General features: G+C 40.5%; 1 protein-coding gene across 1 annotated transcript in view; it reads right to left on the minus strand.

The window, feature by feature from the left end:
- LOC111569408 (disintegrin and metalloproteinase domain-containing protein 12-like) overlaps nt 1-18898 on the minus strand; it is an 87435-nt gene extending 68537 nt beyond the window's left edge. Inside the window, exons 1-3 of the mRNA XM_023271500.3 lie at nt 18407-18898; nt 3338-3453; nt 474-547 (exon numbers count right to left, since the gene is read on the minus strand). Coding sequence (XP_023127268.2) covers nt 474-547; nt 3338-3453; nt 18407-18512 — 296 coding nt within the window. The 5' untranslated portion in view covers nt 18513-18898. The remainder of the gene's footprint in view (nt 1-473; nt 548-3337; nt 3454-18406) is intronic.
- Nucleotides 18899-19406: the final 508 nt, after the last annotated feature.

A 19406-nucleotide genomic window follows, 5' to 3' on the forward strand; every position in this document is an offset into this window, starting at 1 on the left:
AATGCCGATGACCTGATCTCTTTCAAATCGTGTTCCCTCCTCCTCTTCGTCGGTCCCTTGACTGACGCTATGTTGACAGTATCTTAATACACAGAGTGCTGAGCGTCTGCTGTGTTCAAACAGAGCCTGCTTCTCCCCTGTGTTTTGCCAATAGATCAAATGAAAAGATAGAGCAAGAAGAGGGAGGAAGATGTCGGTTTTCATCAATGTCTGGCTGATGCATTCAGGATTTTTTTTTTTTTTTTTTTAACGTGTTTGAGCTCTTTTGTTTCAGCACACAAAAAGACCAAAGCACACAGAGACCAATGCCATGCCCACACCAGCAGTGAAAAGAGAGAAATCCTTCCTTGCTCCCTTTTTTCCCTGGCTACGTCCCCAGTTGTAGCCCCTGGGCACCACATATGCCACCTATTTGTACTCCAGAAAGCACTCAGTTATGAGCTAAGGCCAAGTATGAATGGAGGAACACTTACTCATTTCTCTCTAGGGACAGGAGCAGCTGCTCACCTTCCGCCTCAATCAGGATCTTCAGTGATGCAGGGTAGCTCTGAAGAGACAGGAGAAGAGATGAGAAAGATTCATTCTGGAGGAAGTCACGGAGCACTTTGATCGAACAAAGATGGTTTCTGTTCCAATGCTGCAACATTGGCTAGCACCATTTAGTATGATAAATCAAATCACTGCTGCTGTGTGTGGCAATAAAACACAAAACAGGCAAGTGGGTCTTAAAACCTTTTTATTCCAGTCCCGATGAAACTGCAGCCACAAAGAGCTGTAAGAAAACAACCCGAGACGGCTGTTTTCAATTGATGAGAGCAGTCGGAAATCCTCATGAAGCTACTTTGTATCTTAGAACAAGAGCTGAGAGGATTAGCTTTATGTTTCTGTTTCATTTGACATTAATCCCACAGAGAGCCATGAGTGTTGGCACCCCTGAGTTAAAACGCCGGGAGCGACCGTGTGTCTCTGTTAGAGTCAGATGAAGTGGCACGAGGTCGTATATATCACTTCTGTCAGTCGTGCTGTGCAACAACACACACATGCATATATATATATATATATATATATATATATATAACCTCTCTAGCACAGAATCGCACAAAAAAATCCTCCTCTGTCTCACTTTCTCCATATCGCTGGGCAACCACCAAAACACACACACACACACACACACACACACACACACACACACACACACACACACACACACACACACACACACACACACACACACACACACACACACACACACACACACACACACACACACACACACACACACACACACACACACAGTTCAATCTGGGTCAGCTGCAGCAAAGAGCAGCGCTCTGGGTTAAGTCATCCATCACCCCCCGTGAAGAAGAATGTCTAGTGGATCATAAGAGGATATGGAAGCAGAACACTTAAGGTTTCAGGCAGTATCATTCCAAGCCATGAGGGACTCAACGTAATGCTATTTTTTTAGTCCAGACAGGTTTCCATCTGCACAATTTGACTCATGTTTACTGCCATTTTTAAGGAAATACAAACAGTGCACTGCAGATTTCTTATTAAAGAGGTATATATTTAAATTAGCACTCAGCTTCACCTTCACTGTTCTTTAATTCACTGATCTGAGGTTTTTTTGTTTTGTCTTTTGGGTAATAGCATCCCAAAGAAACCTTGTGGCACCTTGTCTGTTTGGTTATGCCAGAACAAATTAATTCACAAATGAATTGAGTCAATAACACAACCTGGAAGCTCAAGCTGTGTTTTTAGAACTGCCTGGCAGCCACGTATTTCCTTTTGATAGAGTCTGGGATTAGAACACCAAACAGAGCCAAGGATCACAGATTTCAAACATTTCATTAATGTTCCTCTGGGTCGTTGAGTGTTTCCTTCCTTTTCTAAGATGCGGAAATGGTACAGCTGTCTGTGCTTGAAATAAGAACTCAACATAAAGAAACAAAGACTGCTGTTTCAACGTTACTGTATGTGGGTGAACACACTTGAACTTAGCGGACTGTTGGTTCAAGCAGAGTTTATTAGATTGAAACTGAGATACACCAAGTAGCTAAGCCAAAATCTGAAATTTTCACTAATTTTCAGGTAATTTTTACTTAAGTTTGCAATAAATTTAAATAACTTCCAAATAGGGATGTCTGATAATATCGACCCACTGATATTATCAGCCCACCGATATTATCGGCCTGATATTAGCATAAAAATGTAATATCGGTTAATATCGTTGTCGTTTTTTTTTACCTATCATGAAAACCGATAAAATAATGCCTAGATTTCCCTGGCATTTACCGGCATGCAAATGATCACATCATCAAACTGTGTCATGAAGCGTGTAAACATTGTGGTTGCAGTAACAAGCTTGCTTTGCCTGACTAACAATATGTCTGTGGTTTGGAATTATTTCCAGTATCGGTAGATACCGGAATCGGAAATTGAGAGCTGGACAATATCGGCATATCAGTTATCGCCAAAAAAACAATATCGGACATCCCTAGGCATAATTGAACCCCTATATTGAATAGCATTTTGGAGGGAAATGTCTACTTGTGATTTTGCTAACAAATAGTCTAATTTGATTTGGGGTATTTTTTAGAGTTAAGCTCCAGTTCGATATACATCTCATCTAGCCTAAATTGCAGCTTTTGCTATTTGCTAATAACATTGTTTCCGATTGCAATTTCAACTTGAAATCAATTAATTGTTGAGCCCTATTGAGAACTCTGAACCACCGGTCAAGACAGCAGTTATCCTAGCCAAAGAGGAAGAATTTTGCCGTCTTGCATTTTCACAGTTCATGTTGAAGACACTTGATCAGCTGAATCCTTGGAAATTTAAAATGCAAAGCAAAACCTGATGTAATGCAGATTTGAGAGTGGCAAAAGCAACAAGTTTCATGATGCACATTCATGTAAAAAAGTTTTCCTGCAAGCTCCACATGGCTGCCCAACACAAATAATATGCACACTGACGGCTATTCTAAGAGCCTTCCCAGTAGTGGGACTGAAAATGGAAAGTTTGCCCTGAGGCTGGTGTGAGGCTGAGGGCCAAGACATCATTAAAAACAAAAGGATTTATGAATCATCATCATGAATGTGTTCCCGCAAACATAATGCACCTGTTGGATTTTGGAAATAAAAGTCATACTGGATTCTGACGGTGGTGCAAGCAGAATGTGTGGAGCCTTCATCTTCTGGAGGAGGGAGTCTTACTTTTAGATTTAGATTTTTCTTGAGCTCAAGTGGACATTTTGACCTTTGATCGAGTTATATGGACCAGTGTAGGACAGACATATAGAAGCTAAATTTTAATATTTTCAGCTGCTGTTCCCTACCTGGGATTTGAGCTGGCTGATTGGTTTCCAGTCTTGTCCAATGAGCTGAAGAGGTACAGTAGTCCCATAGTGTTTCTGCTTTGGTCTGTGTTGAACACTCGTGCTCAAAAGACTCCCTGTAAAAGAACATTTGAAAAAAGACACATGATCAGAGGTGGGTAGAGCATCCAAAAATTGTACTCAAGTAAGAGTAACATTACTTCAAAATAATATCACTCAAGTAGAAGTCAAAAGTAGTCATCCAAAAAATTACTCGAGTAAAAAAGTATTTGGTGAAAAGAGTGCTCAACTACTGAGAAACTGTTTGATTGTAAGGTCCGATTTATTATGTAGAAATGATGTGATCAGACAGACAAAAATGTAAAATAATGTGCAAATTCTGGTATTTCCAAATAATAAAATAAAAAATAGCGAAAATAAACATCTTTACAAAATGACCAGTTAAGGCACAAGAAACACAGATTTCCAAATCTTTTTTTTCACAACATAAAGCTTTAGAAACAAACACCTGTAGTAAGGTAACATTTGTATGTTTGAACAGTGCAAACTACGTCCACTGACAAAATATACTGTATTTCACTTCTCTCCAAATGGCACAGACTCAGTAGATAGAAAATAACAATACAACTAGGGCTGGACCTGAGTATCCGAATATTCGGTGGTCTTCTGACAAAAGCTGAAGACAGAGATATCCATGCTAATGCTATGCTAATGCTATGCTAATGCTATGCTAATGCTATGCTAATGTTGTTAAACTCCAAAGCAAGATCAAACATCTAGAAAATGCCCCCGTTATTTTCATTTCCTGTCTGCTACGTGCGCAGAGTCTGTGCCGCTATGCTGTCACAGTTCGTATGAGGTCATGTGACCGCAGGATGACGTCTGGTGAAACGGAGTCACGTGATTATTGTTGCTTCGTCTGATTGGTGAAACAGTCATGTGGTAGATCCACTGGGGGCATCTCTCTGGCAAAGTAAAGCAGCTCTAATGTGATAAATAAATTAAAAAGTAATGAGTCGAGTGTATCCCAGTGTAACGGAGTAAGAGTAGCGTTTCTTCTTCCCAAATCTACTCAAGTAAAAGTAAAAAGTATGGCAGAGTAAAACTACTCTCAGAAGTACATTTTTTTTCAAAAAGTTACTCAAGTAAATGTAACTCGTTACTACCCACCTCTGCACGAGAATACAGAATAAAAAAACTTTAGTGTTCTGTACCCTATTTTCTCTCCACTTAAGTAAAACCCAACAATGTCTCAACCAACCATTGTGGACACAAACTCCAAAAGCTTTTTGAAACTGATTTTATTCCAAACACTTGCAAAGATATTAAATGTGAGCCTTGATGAACAAGACCAGAGCACAACCTGACAGCAGCAGCTGCAAGTGTCACTTAAACGCCATCTCATATGCAAATACTATGATTGTGTTTCTGTGTCACAGCGCACAAATAACCCTCTCTGGACGCATGCGTTTGAAATAACTAGCAATTATCTACGGTGACAAAATGCCATGTCAATTACATCCGAGGCGTTCCTGAGCGTATGTTTGCCTCCTTTTTATAGGCTATCAGCTGAATCGAGCCATAAAGACATGAATGCAGCACCACTAAACAGTACATCAAGCCATGAGAATTGGTAGCCTCTGGCAAAACCGTAACCACCCCCTCTGCCACTCAAGCCGCATAAATCTCCATAGTTGTTGAAGAATGGAGAGTTTTGAAGGAAGAGGAGCTCGGGTTGCTGCTGCTGCTGTGATAACTCCTAACACAGGGCTAGTGTCCAGGATGCAGTGTAGGGATTAGACATAGCTTTGGGGCATTGTTCCCAGCACGCCTTTATCTCCTCTCTCACTGTTCTGACAGGGTGTTAACTGAGCCTCCGAATGGCTACAACACTTGGAACCCCGCTGCGTTTGCCAGTCATTTAAGAAAACATTCATCCCCCAAATCCAGTGCTGACCTCCCTGAGCATGCTGCCAGGAGATGATGGGGTGGGAAAGCGGCCTCTACCCCGAGCAAAACCTTACTACCTTTAACTGAGAAAAGTAGCTCTTCTAAGTTGCACATCATGAGCACACAGACAGTGCAGCAGCTACTAGAGGACATTGGTAACAGGGATCCTGCAGTAATCAGCTCCCTGCAGCGGGGAAGTTATTTTCTAGCTTGGGTCTCTTACTAAAACAGCAGGGGTTGTTAGCACCATTTGTTTCAGTGCAAACATACTAAATCAAATGTTTGCTTGTTTTTTTGTCTTTTTTTCCTGTTTTCTCCCAGTGATGCTCCATCGAGCGTTTCCAAACAGCAGGGAAACAGATTTGGATTTAAGGGTGATGTCAGTGGACTTGTGAGAAGTTACGCGTGTGGTCTGAACCTAATTTATGGTATGTTTTGAACTTTTCAATCACTTTTTAAACACATATAAACACAAAACGCACTCGGGGGAATATACTCATCGCAGATTATTATTACCAGCAGATTCAGCGGCGGCGGGGGTGGGGGGGTGGGGTGGGTGGGGTGGGTGGGTGGGTGGGGGGGGGGGGGGGGGTGCCACATCCCCTTCTTGCCTTCTCTGAAAATGACTCATCCACCCCGAAATTGCTGAGTCTGCTTATTATCCAGCATTAATAGCCCAGGTCAGGCGCAACGCTCCCCAGCTGAGCTTTGTTCTGGTTCTCCTCCGAGGATACCACCACCACTCTGGAGTTCATCACGCAGCCATTCCAGCTGATAGCGGAGAGCCAGAGGTGACCAGCTCAGCAGTCCTTGCCCAGCCTCATGATGAGAAGCAGGCTCCGGCAAGGACGGGACGGCATCACGCACACACTAACACACACCAGCGAAGGGAAGATTTCTACCCTCATTAGTCGCAGAAAAACCACACTGTCTGGGGGAGGTGGCTGTGCTGAGTAAGGCAGCGCATGAGACAACCTCTGAGAAAAGTATGGACAGATAAGCAAAACACATGAGGGGGGGAAGCAGTGGGAACGTCTGACAGAGAAAGGTCAAATCCACATTGTGGTTTAGGCCATCTATGAAGCCAATATACACACACATGGAACGGCCATCGCCTTTTTCTGTGGCACCAACTTTGAAGATGAGGTTCGCGACTGTGCAGCGTTTGGTTCCTCCACTTCAAAGTCTGCAAGTGAATAACCATTTTGTTAATGTGGTGCGCTATGAGGTTTAATTCCCGCTTATAAATGGCATTATATTAGTGGAAATAGTCTGCGGGCTCATTTCTTTTCCACATGCTTCAGGGGAGAGACATTTGGTAAAGTTGGAGCATGGCAGGACTGCGGTGAGTGCAGCGTGTAAGTGGCTTTTGTTAGCGAGAATGTTTTAAGAGCCACCAGCAGCATTAAGGGAGCGGTAAAAGTGGCACCAGGACCCAAAGCCTTATTTATATGTTCAATAAAGAAGAGTGTAAACAGAGGTCTTAATAAAGCAGCGCTCTGGCCATGATCACCTCCCTTTATGCTCCAGTGTACACAAGGAGAGCTTGTGCCATTTATATTGCCTCAATAAAGCCAATGCTAGATGGGAGGATTGTATGTCTGTGTACGTGACTGTGTGTGCATGTGTGTGTTTGCTGGTGGGTGACGGAAATGTGATACAGACCTGTGAGCAAACTGAGCAATAAATCTGACATTCCCTTGCAGGAGTGTGAAGAAAAAAATAACAATCAATTATGTACTCTGTATGTACTCAGTATGTACAGCCACTGTTTGGTTGATTTACACACCAATAGTGTATATTATTGACCGGCTGGTGAACAGTGGTTCTGTCTGAGTTTCTTTTTTTTTTCCTGGTAAAGGGGAGGGTTGTTGGGTTTTTTTTTTCCACTCAGTCACCAAGTGCTTGCTCAAAGAGAATCCAGGGAACTGTTGGGTCCTCTGTTTAAAGATTTAAAGTTTTCAGGTTACTATGTGAAGTGCTATGAGATGACATATGTTGTGAATTGGCACTATATAAATAAAACTGACGTTAAAAAATGTAAACTACTGTAACATATTTGCACGTCAAAAGGCACAAATATGTGCTAAAAAACCTGTGCTAAATTTCATTAAATCATTTTTTGGACATTTGAGTCAGACTTCACCAACCTAAAGACTGGGACTTTCCAACACGCTGCTAAATAAACCTGCATTGTCATGAGATCATTAGTTAACTCACTGACAAGAAGAGGAAAAAACATCCTGGCAATGCAGTTTTCACAAGAGTTTAGAGCTTTTCTTCTACAACTACTGTGTGACCATTTAACTCAAAGCCACAAGTGTCACTCTCTGCAGCACTGCCAAAACTTAGAATACGGGATCTGTAAAGTCTGCAGAACACATAATCCACAAACCATGAATGTCTTTGCAAAAAATTATGCCAATCTATCCAATAGATTGCACGATGTTTTAAAGAAGATAAGCTGCCAAGTGGAAACTTGAACCTGCTGGAGATGTGGAGGAAAAGTCAGAGTACAGGGTGCAATTAAAGATTTAGACACTTTGGCAATAAAAAGCAAAAACCTAATTGAAATTTGAAAACTGTCAACTTTGAAGTAGTCCTTCTGTGCAACGATACATTGCTCGCAGTGCTCCTGCCACATTTGGAGCACTCTGTAAACTTCTGCTGGACTCCTCCACTGTGTCAAAACTGCAATCCTTCAACTTACATTACACTTTAGGGAAGAGGAAGAAGTTGCTTTAGGACACTATAGCAGAACCTGGTAATAATAGTCTGACGCTGCGTGATGAATTTAAGGTGCAAATTCCTGTGAATATTGCACAAAACAATCAGCATGCTCGTGGTTGCGTTGCTAACGTGATCCACCTTCTTCAGTCTTTGAGACAGCGGGCTCTTACACTAAGACTGCTGAGTCAAAGCCACAGACCCAGCAGTTCTCATCAGCAATGATGGTTGGGTCAGTTTGACATTGAATTTGTTCTCTGCACAAGTTTGAGATCCATGGTGAAATCACAAATGCGCATCTGACAATTTCCACAAGAAGTACTTGGCAGGAGTGCTGGGCGGCGGCGTGACGCTGTACTAAAGACCATTTCAAAGGCAAGAGGAGCAAAACTTAAATTAAATATGGTTTTGGCTTTTTATAGTTGCCCTCTCTGGACTTTTTGATCACATCTTGAATCATCAAGTTTTATCCTCTGGAGAAAAAGAATGTCTTTTCATTAGTAAGGACTGAACTGGTGGACCAACTTACCATTACAAACACTGACCAACAGACACAGATTACCATCCCTAAATATAACTTTAGCTGTAAAATAAATGATTTTGTTTGCTTTCGTCATCTCCTCTGTTGATAATCTTGGAAACCCTTGGAGGGGTCATAACCCCTGTCTGGAATTTTGTAGCAATTTTACACCAAAAATTAAGGGTTTGTTGTACAACTAGGTATCAATTAGGCACGTAGGTAGGAACATTCACAACAGAATACTGTACTACATTCACTTTTCAGTCTAATTTTGGCCAGTTTTAACCTTCACATCCAATCCTCTGTCCAGAGCCGCTTGCAGCTTCAAGTTTCCTGATGGTACTTCACAATGAAATATTTCCTGGTTTTATCAGCACTCTTAAATAAATGCTTCTCCGCAGCCTATGAGCTGCTGTTCCCAGGGAGCAGATGACCTTCCTCAGTTCTTTGCAGATCTCAAGATACCCTTTCTCACTGTTCTTTTACAGCTCCAACTCCTCTCTTTCCCCCGTGTTCTGTTTCACCAAAGCAAATTAACAACTGTTCAGCTTTATTAAACCCCAGAGCCTGGTTTCTCGCAAACCAACCACAAATCTATCCTTGACTGGCACCCATGTAATAATGTATTCATAGCAATCTTTGATTTTTCCAACACAAATGGCTTGCTGTTCTTTTCATCTGCACACTTGATGAGGCCCTGCCCCCCTACGTGCACACAGAGATGGGATACAAGGCTTCACATACATGCACACATCAATACAAGGCACTCCAGATGACAGTCATTCTTAGCCTGATGACTGGCACAGGAAAAGCACACAAGGACACCCTGCAAAGTCACTTTGACAGCAATTCTTTGCGATCTTGAAAATATCAGATTTAAAATGAAAAACAACACCTTTGACAGCTTGAAGGAGATTTTGGCACACGAAACCCCTTGAATGGTAGAAAAACAAGCGCGAAGGACACATGCTTCAACCATTGTTTTCTAAATGTGTTCCAAAGTGTTTACCAGTGATGAAAAGTCAGTAAGAGCATTAATTCAAGTCCTATACTTTGAAGTGCCGTTTTGAGGCTCCTGTTCTTTACTGGAGTATTTCCATTTTTTTGCTGCTTCTGAAGGATATATTGGATTTCTGCTCCACTTCACTTTGAGGCTTTATTGAACATCAATTTATATCTGTCAGCTTTGGTTAGTGGTGACTCTTTAGATTTTAAACAAAAAACAAGCAACATGTTTATAAAATGAATACCACCTTACATAAAAGAGTCCTCTATATTGCTGTGCGTCTTTGTCATGTCGTGTTTGAAATGTGTATAAGTTGTTAAAAGTTACTTCAAACTGTTAATTCCCTTCGACTTGGGAGTGGCTGCTGGTTCCAAAAGCATTTTCCCTATTCTGTATTCCAATTAAAATGTTTTTCTCCAAACAGTATCCTTAATCTTGCTGAGCAGAGAAATGTCTGACAGTCTTTCTGGAAAATGACGTTTTCCCAGAAACAAGTCATTTTGACTTTGTCGATTGGGCCTAAATACTACCATGACTCCCTGGGTGATTTTGCTTTGTCACTGCAGTTGGTATCTAAATGTGGCACCAAGGCTGAACTCTATCAGACCTGACACAAAAACTGACTTTAGCTGTTGCTGGTGATTTTTATCCTGCTGTTAGCTGGTTACGTTATAGAATTTAAGTACCTCTACAGTGAAATTAGGTTTTTAACCTTGTAAACATGTCTATATGGTCCATTTCTTTATATTGTAGAAGAAGTAACATGAGTGGAATAAGCAGTCAACACAATGTCTGAACATTTCCACCCAGACTGTCATTGCAGTATACCAATGACAGTCTGACAATTACAGATTCAGACTTCCAAGGTTTCGTACGCAACAAACCTTAAGAACCAATCCTGTAAACTTGCAGGAATCAGCTTTCTGCATCATTATTTGTCTCAAAATTGGATTCCAGTTCTAAAATGTATGGCTGATTTTTTCTAATATTTAAACTTTCCATTTCGTAGAGTAGTTTTACAGTGTTTAAGCAGACTTGTAGGTGAGCTGGTGTGCTCTGGCTGCAGGGACTGGAGAGTTATGGGTCGAGAAAGATGCAGAGACTTTGTAGATCCTTGCATTCTACAGGAAACAATAGTGTAGAGTTGCATCTAGACTATTGTAAAGCAGGAAGGGGTATTTCACATGGAACAAACATATACAGAAAGATGAGTTTGTATGAGTTACATCAACTACCAAAGGGAGGTTTTAAGAATTCTTAAGCTCATTGATTCATTCCTACCACTACAACTGAGCCCTTAGATTTATTTGTTGACAGTTGGAGGTCTGGTCTAGCAACCACTGGTTTGAAGTACCTAACAGTATATAAAGACATTCAAGATTAGCTCCACCTTGAACAGTTATAACACTTACCTTTTACATACAAGCTGATGCAGATTGTAACTAAATATTCGTGTTAACTTAAGTAAAGGATCTGCATACTTCTTCCAACACTGCTATTTAGGTTACTACTCAAATCTGCAGAAGCATGTGGAATTAATTAGGGCAGAGTGATGAGTTTAATTTGGCTCACTTTGAGCAGAGCTATGACACAACATAACAAAAAAGCCATAAAAGATAGAAAACACTGGTCTCCTTGGTTCCGTATGGACGTGTGTTCTTGATAAAGCAAATCTAATAAAACGGTCACTTTTATTGCATCAAGAGCATGTGTCCGCAGTCGTTTAATGTCTTTAATCAGAGCACTGACATGATCCAGCAAAGTTTCTGAGCCAAAAGTTGGTTCTGACATCAGGCCATGGGGGAAAAACTTGGTTAATGTTTATGGCTATTGTTCATTTATTAATGGGTGATTGACAGGCATATCACGAACTCAATTTATCCCCAATCAGAGTGGGCAAATTACTCTAATTCAAAGAGAATGGTGATGAGAGGAAGACCCATCAAGCAGACAGTCTTTCATAAATGACCTTGGAGAAAAAAGCAATGAACTTTGCTGTCTTTTCCTTATCTCCATCTCTCTCTAATCATCTTCTCTGGGCCTGTGACGAATTATTATTGTAATTACTGACTGTTCTGTTGATATTTTCAGATTAATCGATTAATTTCTTCACACTACAAAATGTCAAACAGAATGAAAAATGGCCACCTTGTGTTTATAGAGTCCAAAATCCAAATCGATTTACAGAAAACCATCAACAATTGCCATTTAATAACATAACACTGTTATTGGCTCCAGTGTCTTACATGTTAGGATTGAATTCTCAGTTCTTTCTTTTTCTTACTGTGTCTTTCTTTGTAAAAAGAACATCCTTGAAACTATTGATCAGCCAAAAAAGCACCACCTTGGGCTCGTAAATGTAGCATTATCACAATTTTCTGATATTTTGTAAGCTTAAAAGTAGTCCACATAATGAAAATGATTATTTTTTGTAGCTCCAAGTGACAGGAAACAGCGAAAAGTGACAAAGTCTTATGTTTCCAAACAAGCCCTAATGATGATGATGACCCTAATGACCACTCGTCACCTTGTTATCTTGTAATTTGTTACCGGAGCCATAGTTCAGGATGAATTTCAGAGCAAAGAGGTGAAAAGTGCCTGGTAATCTTGGCTCGACTCCACGGTAAATATCTGACCCAGTTGGGGGACATTATGTCAACACCCTGAGGGGTTCCATTAGGAAACACACAAACCTGTAGGTGATGATCATGGTAACAGGAATCTGCACATACTGGAAATAGGGCCTCCTTAAATTAAATCTAATAAGGTAGCAGCGTGTCAAAAGCCACGGCAATGAGAGTTGTTAATGGCTGTAGTTATTGGCGGATAATGTTTTTTTGGAGCATATTTAAGGTCAGAATCAAACCGTTTAACACTGTGCTCCCTCTACTGGTAAATAGCTCCTTTGTGTGCGCTCTACTTCATTCTTTGTCTCTTGTATTTTTAACTCATTTACTGTCACACCAGCACGTAATTACTCTACAGGAAATAGATGGTCCTGCAGCAAAAAAGAAAAAAAACTCCCCTCAGCTCAGCAGGGGGTTAATGTTGTCCAAGAAACCAGCTCCGTTGCGCCCCCGACCGGGTGACACCGTTACGCCCTCTCGACTTGTGCTCGGCGCCTGGCATGGTCCCTATATGCCTTAGCAACGAAGGTCAGAGTCAGACAGCTTCTAAAGGCAGAGCTGTGTGAAAGCTCATTAATATGGTTCCTATGACGGATTTAATTTACAGCTCGATGGAACTGCTTTCTGTCATAGGAAGCACATGCCTGGCGCACGTTCAAAGCCGCCCAAAAAAAGAGCTCAAGGATTACAACAACAAAGGCCGAAATGAGTGTTTGATGGAGCTGGAATAGCAAAGAAACTGTTATTTGATCCGTCAGTTAGTTCATCTGCAGAAAATAATGCAGCAGTAATGTTAATATGTACCAGCTCTGTTGATTTAAAGCACTAATTACCAGCAAAATGGAAAAAAATAGTGTTTCCTGGCTTTGCAAACATATGGATCCTGGGAGATGTCATGGAGGGAATTAAGTAATTTGTGCTCCCTATTTAATATTTTGTGCATTTGAATTAGAAATGCATGAATTACTCGTGCCAGACTCCATGCAAATGTGAGAATTTGCTGATTTGTATGGTGTAATCTGAGCATCTTTAGCATTTTTAAACTGCGAAAAATTGTTTAAAAAAAATGTAATTAAAAAACAACTGGTATTAGACAACCCGAGAACAACCAACCCAAACTTTTAACAAACCAGGATTGGTCACGGTTGTACTTGAAACTTTCTTGGCTATTTGATGTGCTGCATGCTCTGCTTCGCTTAAAAATACATCACAGGTAGGCCTCTGAAACATAACTTAGACAGACACAGACAAAACAACTGGCAGCAGCAGAACTTCATTCGAGCCAATTTGCCAGAAACTCACCCAGGTAGGAGGTGACATGCCGTGTTCCTGTTAACACGTGTGCTCATTAAGCAAACATATTGCAGCTTCTTCCTTCTCATTGCAGAATATGGAGGAATAAATCGGTGAGAATTCTGAACTGGGAGGTAAGATCATCTGGAGCTGACACATAACGTTCTGCGTTTCAAATCTCAGTGGAAGACAATGACTGCAGGTTTATATAGAATCTTTATAAACTGGGGCAAGTTTCACGTATGTAGTTCTGAACAACCCCTTGAGAAAGTCCAGTGAGGTTTGAAATGGAAATCTACTGTAAAACCAAGCTAGTAGCTACAACAGCACAATGTTAATGTTTCAGCATCGCAGCACAAAACACCCAGTCCAAAAAACATGCCTCTCACCAGGTAATATTTAATGTTTATGCTATCAGCTGATTGTCCTAGTAACTAACCACTAATGTCAGATATTTTGTCATGTGTTTGGTGTCATCTTTGATATACTGTAAAAAAATAAAAAAATCTGTAAAAATTCTGTGAAATTTGGCAGTAAGGATGCCACAAAACACACAGTAAAAAACATTAGACAGCTTGTGAAAACTGTGAAAATAATGGCAAATATCTCTAAATAATAATTTTTAAGCAATATCAATACAATAAAAATGTTTATGATAAAACAAACAAATTACTATTAAAAAAATTACAAAAACTACGGATTATGACATTTTGTACAGTTCTGGTCTTTTATTTTGTTTATTTTTTTACAGTCAACTTTTAAATTAATACCTTTATGGACCAGAATTTTCTAATAATCTGTAATTTAACCGAAAGAAAGTAAGATAACAGTTAAAGAACAGTTTAAAAACTGTTCACAATTTTTCAGTGTTAATTTACATCATTTTTCTTTCCAACAACAGCAAAGATATGTAAACTAATGATATTTTAGCTGATTTAAATACAGTAAAACAGCATGGCTTTATGGTCAGACACTGTAAAAGAGCTAATTAATATTTGTAAAAATACAGATTTCTGAGTTCTGGCCTGGTTCTTTTAGGGTGAACATGTAAACAAATACATTTCTTTCTCTGATTTTGCTAGCTTGCTGTAAAATAACAGCACATTTTTCAAAAACAGTTACCAGCTGTTCAAAAACATTCATTTTTTTCCAATGTCAGATTTTGACAGATGTCCTTAAAGTGACTGTTAAAGATATTTTTTGTAGCCTGTCAAATTACACTCATTTATCTCCCCTATCTTTGCCAAAAGAGCTGCTATCTTGTCTGCACTCTATATTTACATACGGGAGTGTGTAATTTAAGCAATGGAAGTGTATCATTTAAAAAAGCTGTCTTCCATTTTGCATATTTATGATTGCAATTCAAGAAAGCCGTTGTATTTCTTATCCAGTTGCTCCTATAATCAATGGAATAATCAGCAGAATGCTTCATTACATAACTAATTGATATCTGCAGCCTTAGCCTTAATCTGAAATTGTTAATGGTTCCTCCTCTCTTAAAATGCTTAATGCTTAATGCCATCTACAATTTAATGGTATTTCGATGTGTTGAAAAGCTGCCAGAATTTGTCCCTAGCCAAATTATCATAAAGACACAAGCTGATATGATGTTCCAGCTCCAGTAACAGGTGTAGCTGTTTCAGCAAAAGATTTCTGACAAACCTAAAGCAAATTCTAACTACTCTTTATTTCACTGCAGAAATGTGACATGTCATGACAGTAAAAAAGCAGGTGGAACTAATCACACTTCAGCTCTGTTACATTAGTGTCTCAGTAAGTCATTCCAGTGCAGCAAAGCCCCGCAACTGCTGATCTCAACTGTATTGACTACACCTGCACTTTTCCTCTTCTCAAAATGTCTCTTATGACTGTGGGTGTGTTTTGTAGCAGAGAGACAAGATTTGAAAAGGTTTTAGGCATAGATTCTTATTCATCACTCAAAACCATCGGGGAGACATTTGATTGGTCCCTGATCCATTCTGCGGCATTACAACAGCCCCGAAAACACAGCCAGACTCACAAAGAATCATCTTCAGCAACAAGAAGAACAGGGAGTCCGGCAACAGATGGTTTGACTGCGACAGAGCCAGATCATGAAGTCAATCTAGGATTACATGAAGAGACAAGCAGCCCAAATCCACAGTGTGGGAAGTTCTCCAAGATGACTGTAACAGCAAAGAACTGGAGCTGTTTTAAAGGCAAAGGATGATTATTGCAAAAATGTTTTTTTTTTTCCTGCACTTTCTTTTAAGATCAACAATAAATAATTATATTTATGCCATTATTTTGAAAGCGTCTTCACTTTCGGACACGACTTTTACATATAAACTACATTCACCAACTTGCCGTGCTATTCCTCCACCAACCAGTGGAGCTGCAGTTTCTATTTGACCTTTGACTTTTGAATTCAAGTCATCGTTCATCTTATTACACATTTTCTCATTATTAGTGTGTGAAATCTTGATTTATGGCCAATAATGGTTTTTTTGAGGTCACAGTACTAAAATCTAATCACTTCATCTCGAACATCAATGCCCAATTTGATGGAATTTCCTGCAGGCATTCACAAGAAGTTCATAAAAATGGGAAGGTTGGATGAATGAGCAGATGACTCGAAAATACAACGCTTCTGGCCTCAGCTGTCCCCAGCACAGAGGCATAAAAACAATAACCTTCACTAAGCTGCACCTAAATGTACCGCAGAAAAGGAACAAGCTCATAGACGGTCTCTGTGGAACATTGATGGGGTGGTAGTCGAACTGACCCAGACAGATTTGACACTGATGAGTGATATCTGAGCCAACTGGACCCTCCAACCAGACTGGAGGGAAGACGCTCAGGGAGAGGCTCAACTCTGACCTGTCTGGGGCGTGAAAGTGCAACGACAAAGTCCAGAGCCAGCGTCAGGTTTCAGCTTGTGTCCCAAGCTTTCATTGGGAGGTCAAATAAGTCTAAAGCAGATTTTTAAAGAATTAATGTAACACATGTAGGGTCAGGCCACATGAGTACAATCCAGCTATTTTCCCCTCTCATATATAAATATTCCCAGTGTGGAACAGCAACTGGTTGATCAATCTGTCCTGATGCACAAGCACACTTCAGCCAACTCTTCTTACCAGCCTCCTGGGTATTAAAAATCCTGAACAACTCATGTGGAAGATATGAATCCATTCATACTGGAGACATCCTAAATGCCTTTGACTTGAGATGGGTCACATTGTGGTGATAATGTCTCTCAGAGGGAGGACACTGTTTGCTGAAGGAATGTTTTACTACGGTCCAAAAATATGCTTGCAGCTCAACTTTCATTTGTCTGAGAGCGCAGCACGCAAGCTGCATGCAGCGCTCGAGGCGCAGACAGTCATGTTGGCTGAAGCAGTACAGCTGGCCAGTAAATAGCGGCTGACACTAACTGTGTCAACCACAGGAGGAAATCGTTCACAAGTGATCCACAGCGAGGACGGAGACATGCAGAAGACAGACAGGGAGGAGAAGCAAGAAGAAAGCTCAAGGAAGCGGTGTCATGAAATATGTATGCAAACCTGACGCTGCATGGAGCTGAACTGCTCCATCTTTTCTGTGTTCAGTCTGGAGACAAAGCAGAGGCTCATAAAAAAGGAGCACTAATGATTTCCTCTCATGCTTGAACATGATCTAATTATTTTAACTGATCAAAACAGGATTTTATCCAAAAATATGTGAAAAATTTCCACTGCCAGGCTCTGAAAATGCAAGGTCACATCTTCAAGTTGCTTGTTTTGTCTGATCAACAGTCCCAAACGTGTTCAATTTCAAACTTGAAATAATCAAAAGCAGCAAAGTCCAGTATTTTTCATTCTTCATTAAACCCCTTAAAAGATTCTGGGATTATCAGAATGGTTGCTGATGAAGTTTTAAAAAGCATTTCTCCCTCAATTATGACACAAACAGGTACAATAAAGATCAGCTCAGATTTCCTCAGAAACAAATGAACTGTCGGTGATGGTTTTCAGCCTGAACCCATGAGGAAGACACATCAAGGCTAACATCTGATGAACTGTTGATGAATAAATGAACTACTTCCTCGTGCTTCAATCCCAGTTTTACACATTTGCCCTTGCTGGTAATTAATTCCCTGGATTCCACAGTTGAGTGTCGTGACTGTGTTTGGAAGTTTTTCAGCGGGCGCTGACGCTGCTCCACTCTTACAAACACTGAGAGTGCTGTCCTTGTATTGGATCTCACCTAAAGCAGAGGATGCTGGTGACTCAGATGTCATGAGCTCCAGCCCAAAGGGTTGAACAGTCACAATACACAAGCACAGACAAAAAAAAAGCAATACCCCAGAGCTTGTTATACACACAATATGCAGCTTCCAATTAAGATCAAACTCACAATTAGACTTTTATGTTGCATTTGACACTTAAGTAACCCCAGAAATTCAACCATAATTGAAAAATTGAAGTATGCTTGAAGTGCTTGCTTGAAGCACCAGAAAAAAACGCCTCAAGTGCTACTGATTACCAAAGAGAGTTTCAGCATCATCAATTATACAACATCTCCTCTCTTTCTGAGGTGCACTCTGGTTGGAGTGAGAGCAAAAATTCCATGTTCTGTCTGCTGTTCTCACTAACATCGTTTAGAGAGAAGGAGGTATGAATTCGGAAAGTTTGTGTATAGGAGATGTCTCATTCTGCTCAAACGTGTTGCAGGTCTGTAAGTCTGGTGCTAACAAAGGCTTTCATAAAACATGATGTGTCCAAAGCATGGGCAGAATGGAAAATACATAGACATGTAGCAGGCAGTATGCACAATGACACATGCAGAATTTAACATAGACAAATAAGATTTTTCTTCACGTTTCCTGGTGCTTTTTTTTTTTTTTTTTGTAAATGTGCCATTAAAACAGCCAAGAAACCAATTTGGATAGCACTTTTACGCACGGATTATCTCTCTCCAACTCTTACCTTCCACAGATCTGGAGATCACCCTGTCACACACTGACAGAGAGACAGTTAAAGCCTGAAGTGCTGCCAAAATAAGAAACTTCAGACACCGGCTCTCGGGGTTCATGATGATGAAGCGTGGACTGGTACCGGCCAACTGTTTCACTGCGGCGCAACCATCACACAATCACAGTCCGACAACAGCTGATGCGCAAGAGCCTCCCCAAAATAATTAAAAAAAACACACTTCCTGAAATATGATCAAGCGGCAAGACATGAGCCGTGCTTGAGGGAAATCCCGATGACAGCTGATCCAACTCCGCGCACTTTCACCCCCCCCATTCAAAGAAGTCTGAGGCTGCTTCGCGCACAAAAAGTGAGGAATGAGGGAGGAATCACGGACGAAAACATTGACAAATACCACGAGCCGCTGCTGTGTCAGTCGCCCACTGCAATGACATCAATTCCAGGGGCAATTACTGGCGAGAAGTGTTGTCTTATGAGTAGGGACCATGTGCTTCAGCGACGCGCTCCGCGGGGTCCTAAAGCCGCTCCAAATGTAACACGTCGGCCAAGAGACGTAGCTGCGTCAAAGCAGACACAAAGAAGGCGCAGCTCCGATTGTAGCTTTCAAAATAAAACGTATCGGACGGATAACTTCTTATTTGATTACAGCCACTGCTTTTAATAGCGTTCATCCTCTCTTGCATCTGCAGAAGTTAATTTCCCCCCAAAACCTACAATTAAATGAATCGTGAAAGTACATGTCTTGAATTTGCATGAGAAAATAATTAGCACTCGTTTTCCTTTTATTGAATTTTACCGTGATGCATGCGAAATCTCACAAAAAAAAACTAAATATGACGACCTCCATAAGTCATTTGATCGAGCAAAATCTGTAAACATCTGCTTTAATTTTCTCAAATATAAATGCACGCATGTCTTGTTTTATACAACAGTTCAGGGGGATTGTTTTGAAATTTAATATTTGACCATGTTATGTATTATACCCTTTAGAAAA

Source organism: Amphiprion ocellaris, chromosome 18 (genome assembly GCF_022539595.1).
Source record: "Amphiprion ocellaris isolate individual 3 ecotype Okinawa chromosome 18, ASM2253959v1, whole genome shotgun sequence".
In the NCBI taxonomy this organism is placed as follows: domain Eukaryota; kingdom Metazoa; phylum Chordata; class Actinopteri; family Pomacentridae; genus Amphiprion; species Amphiprion ocellaris.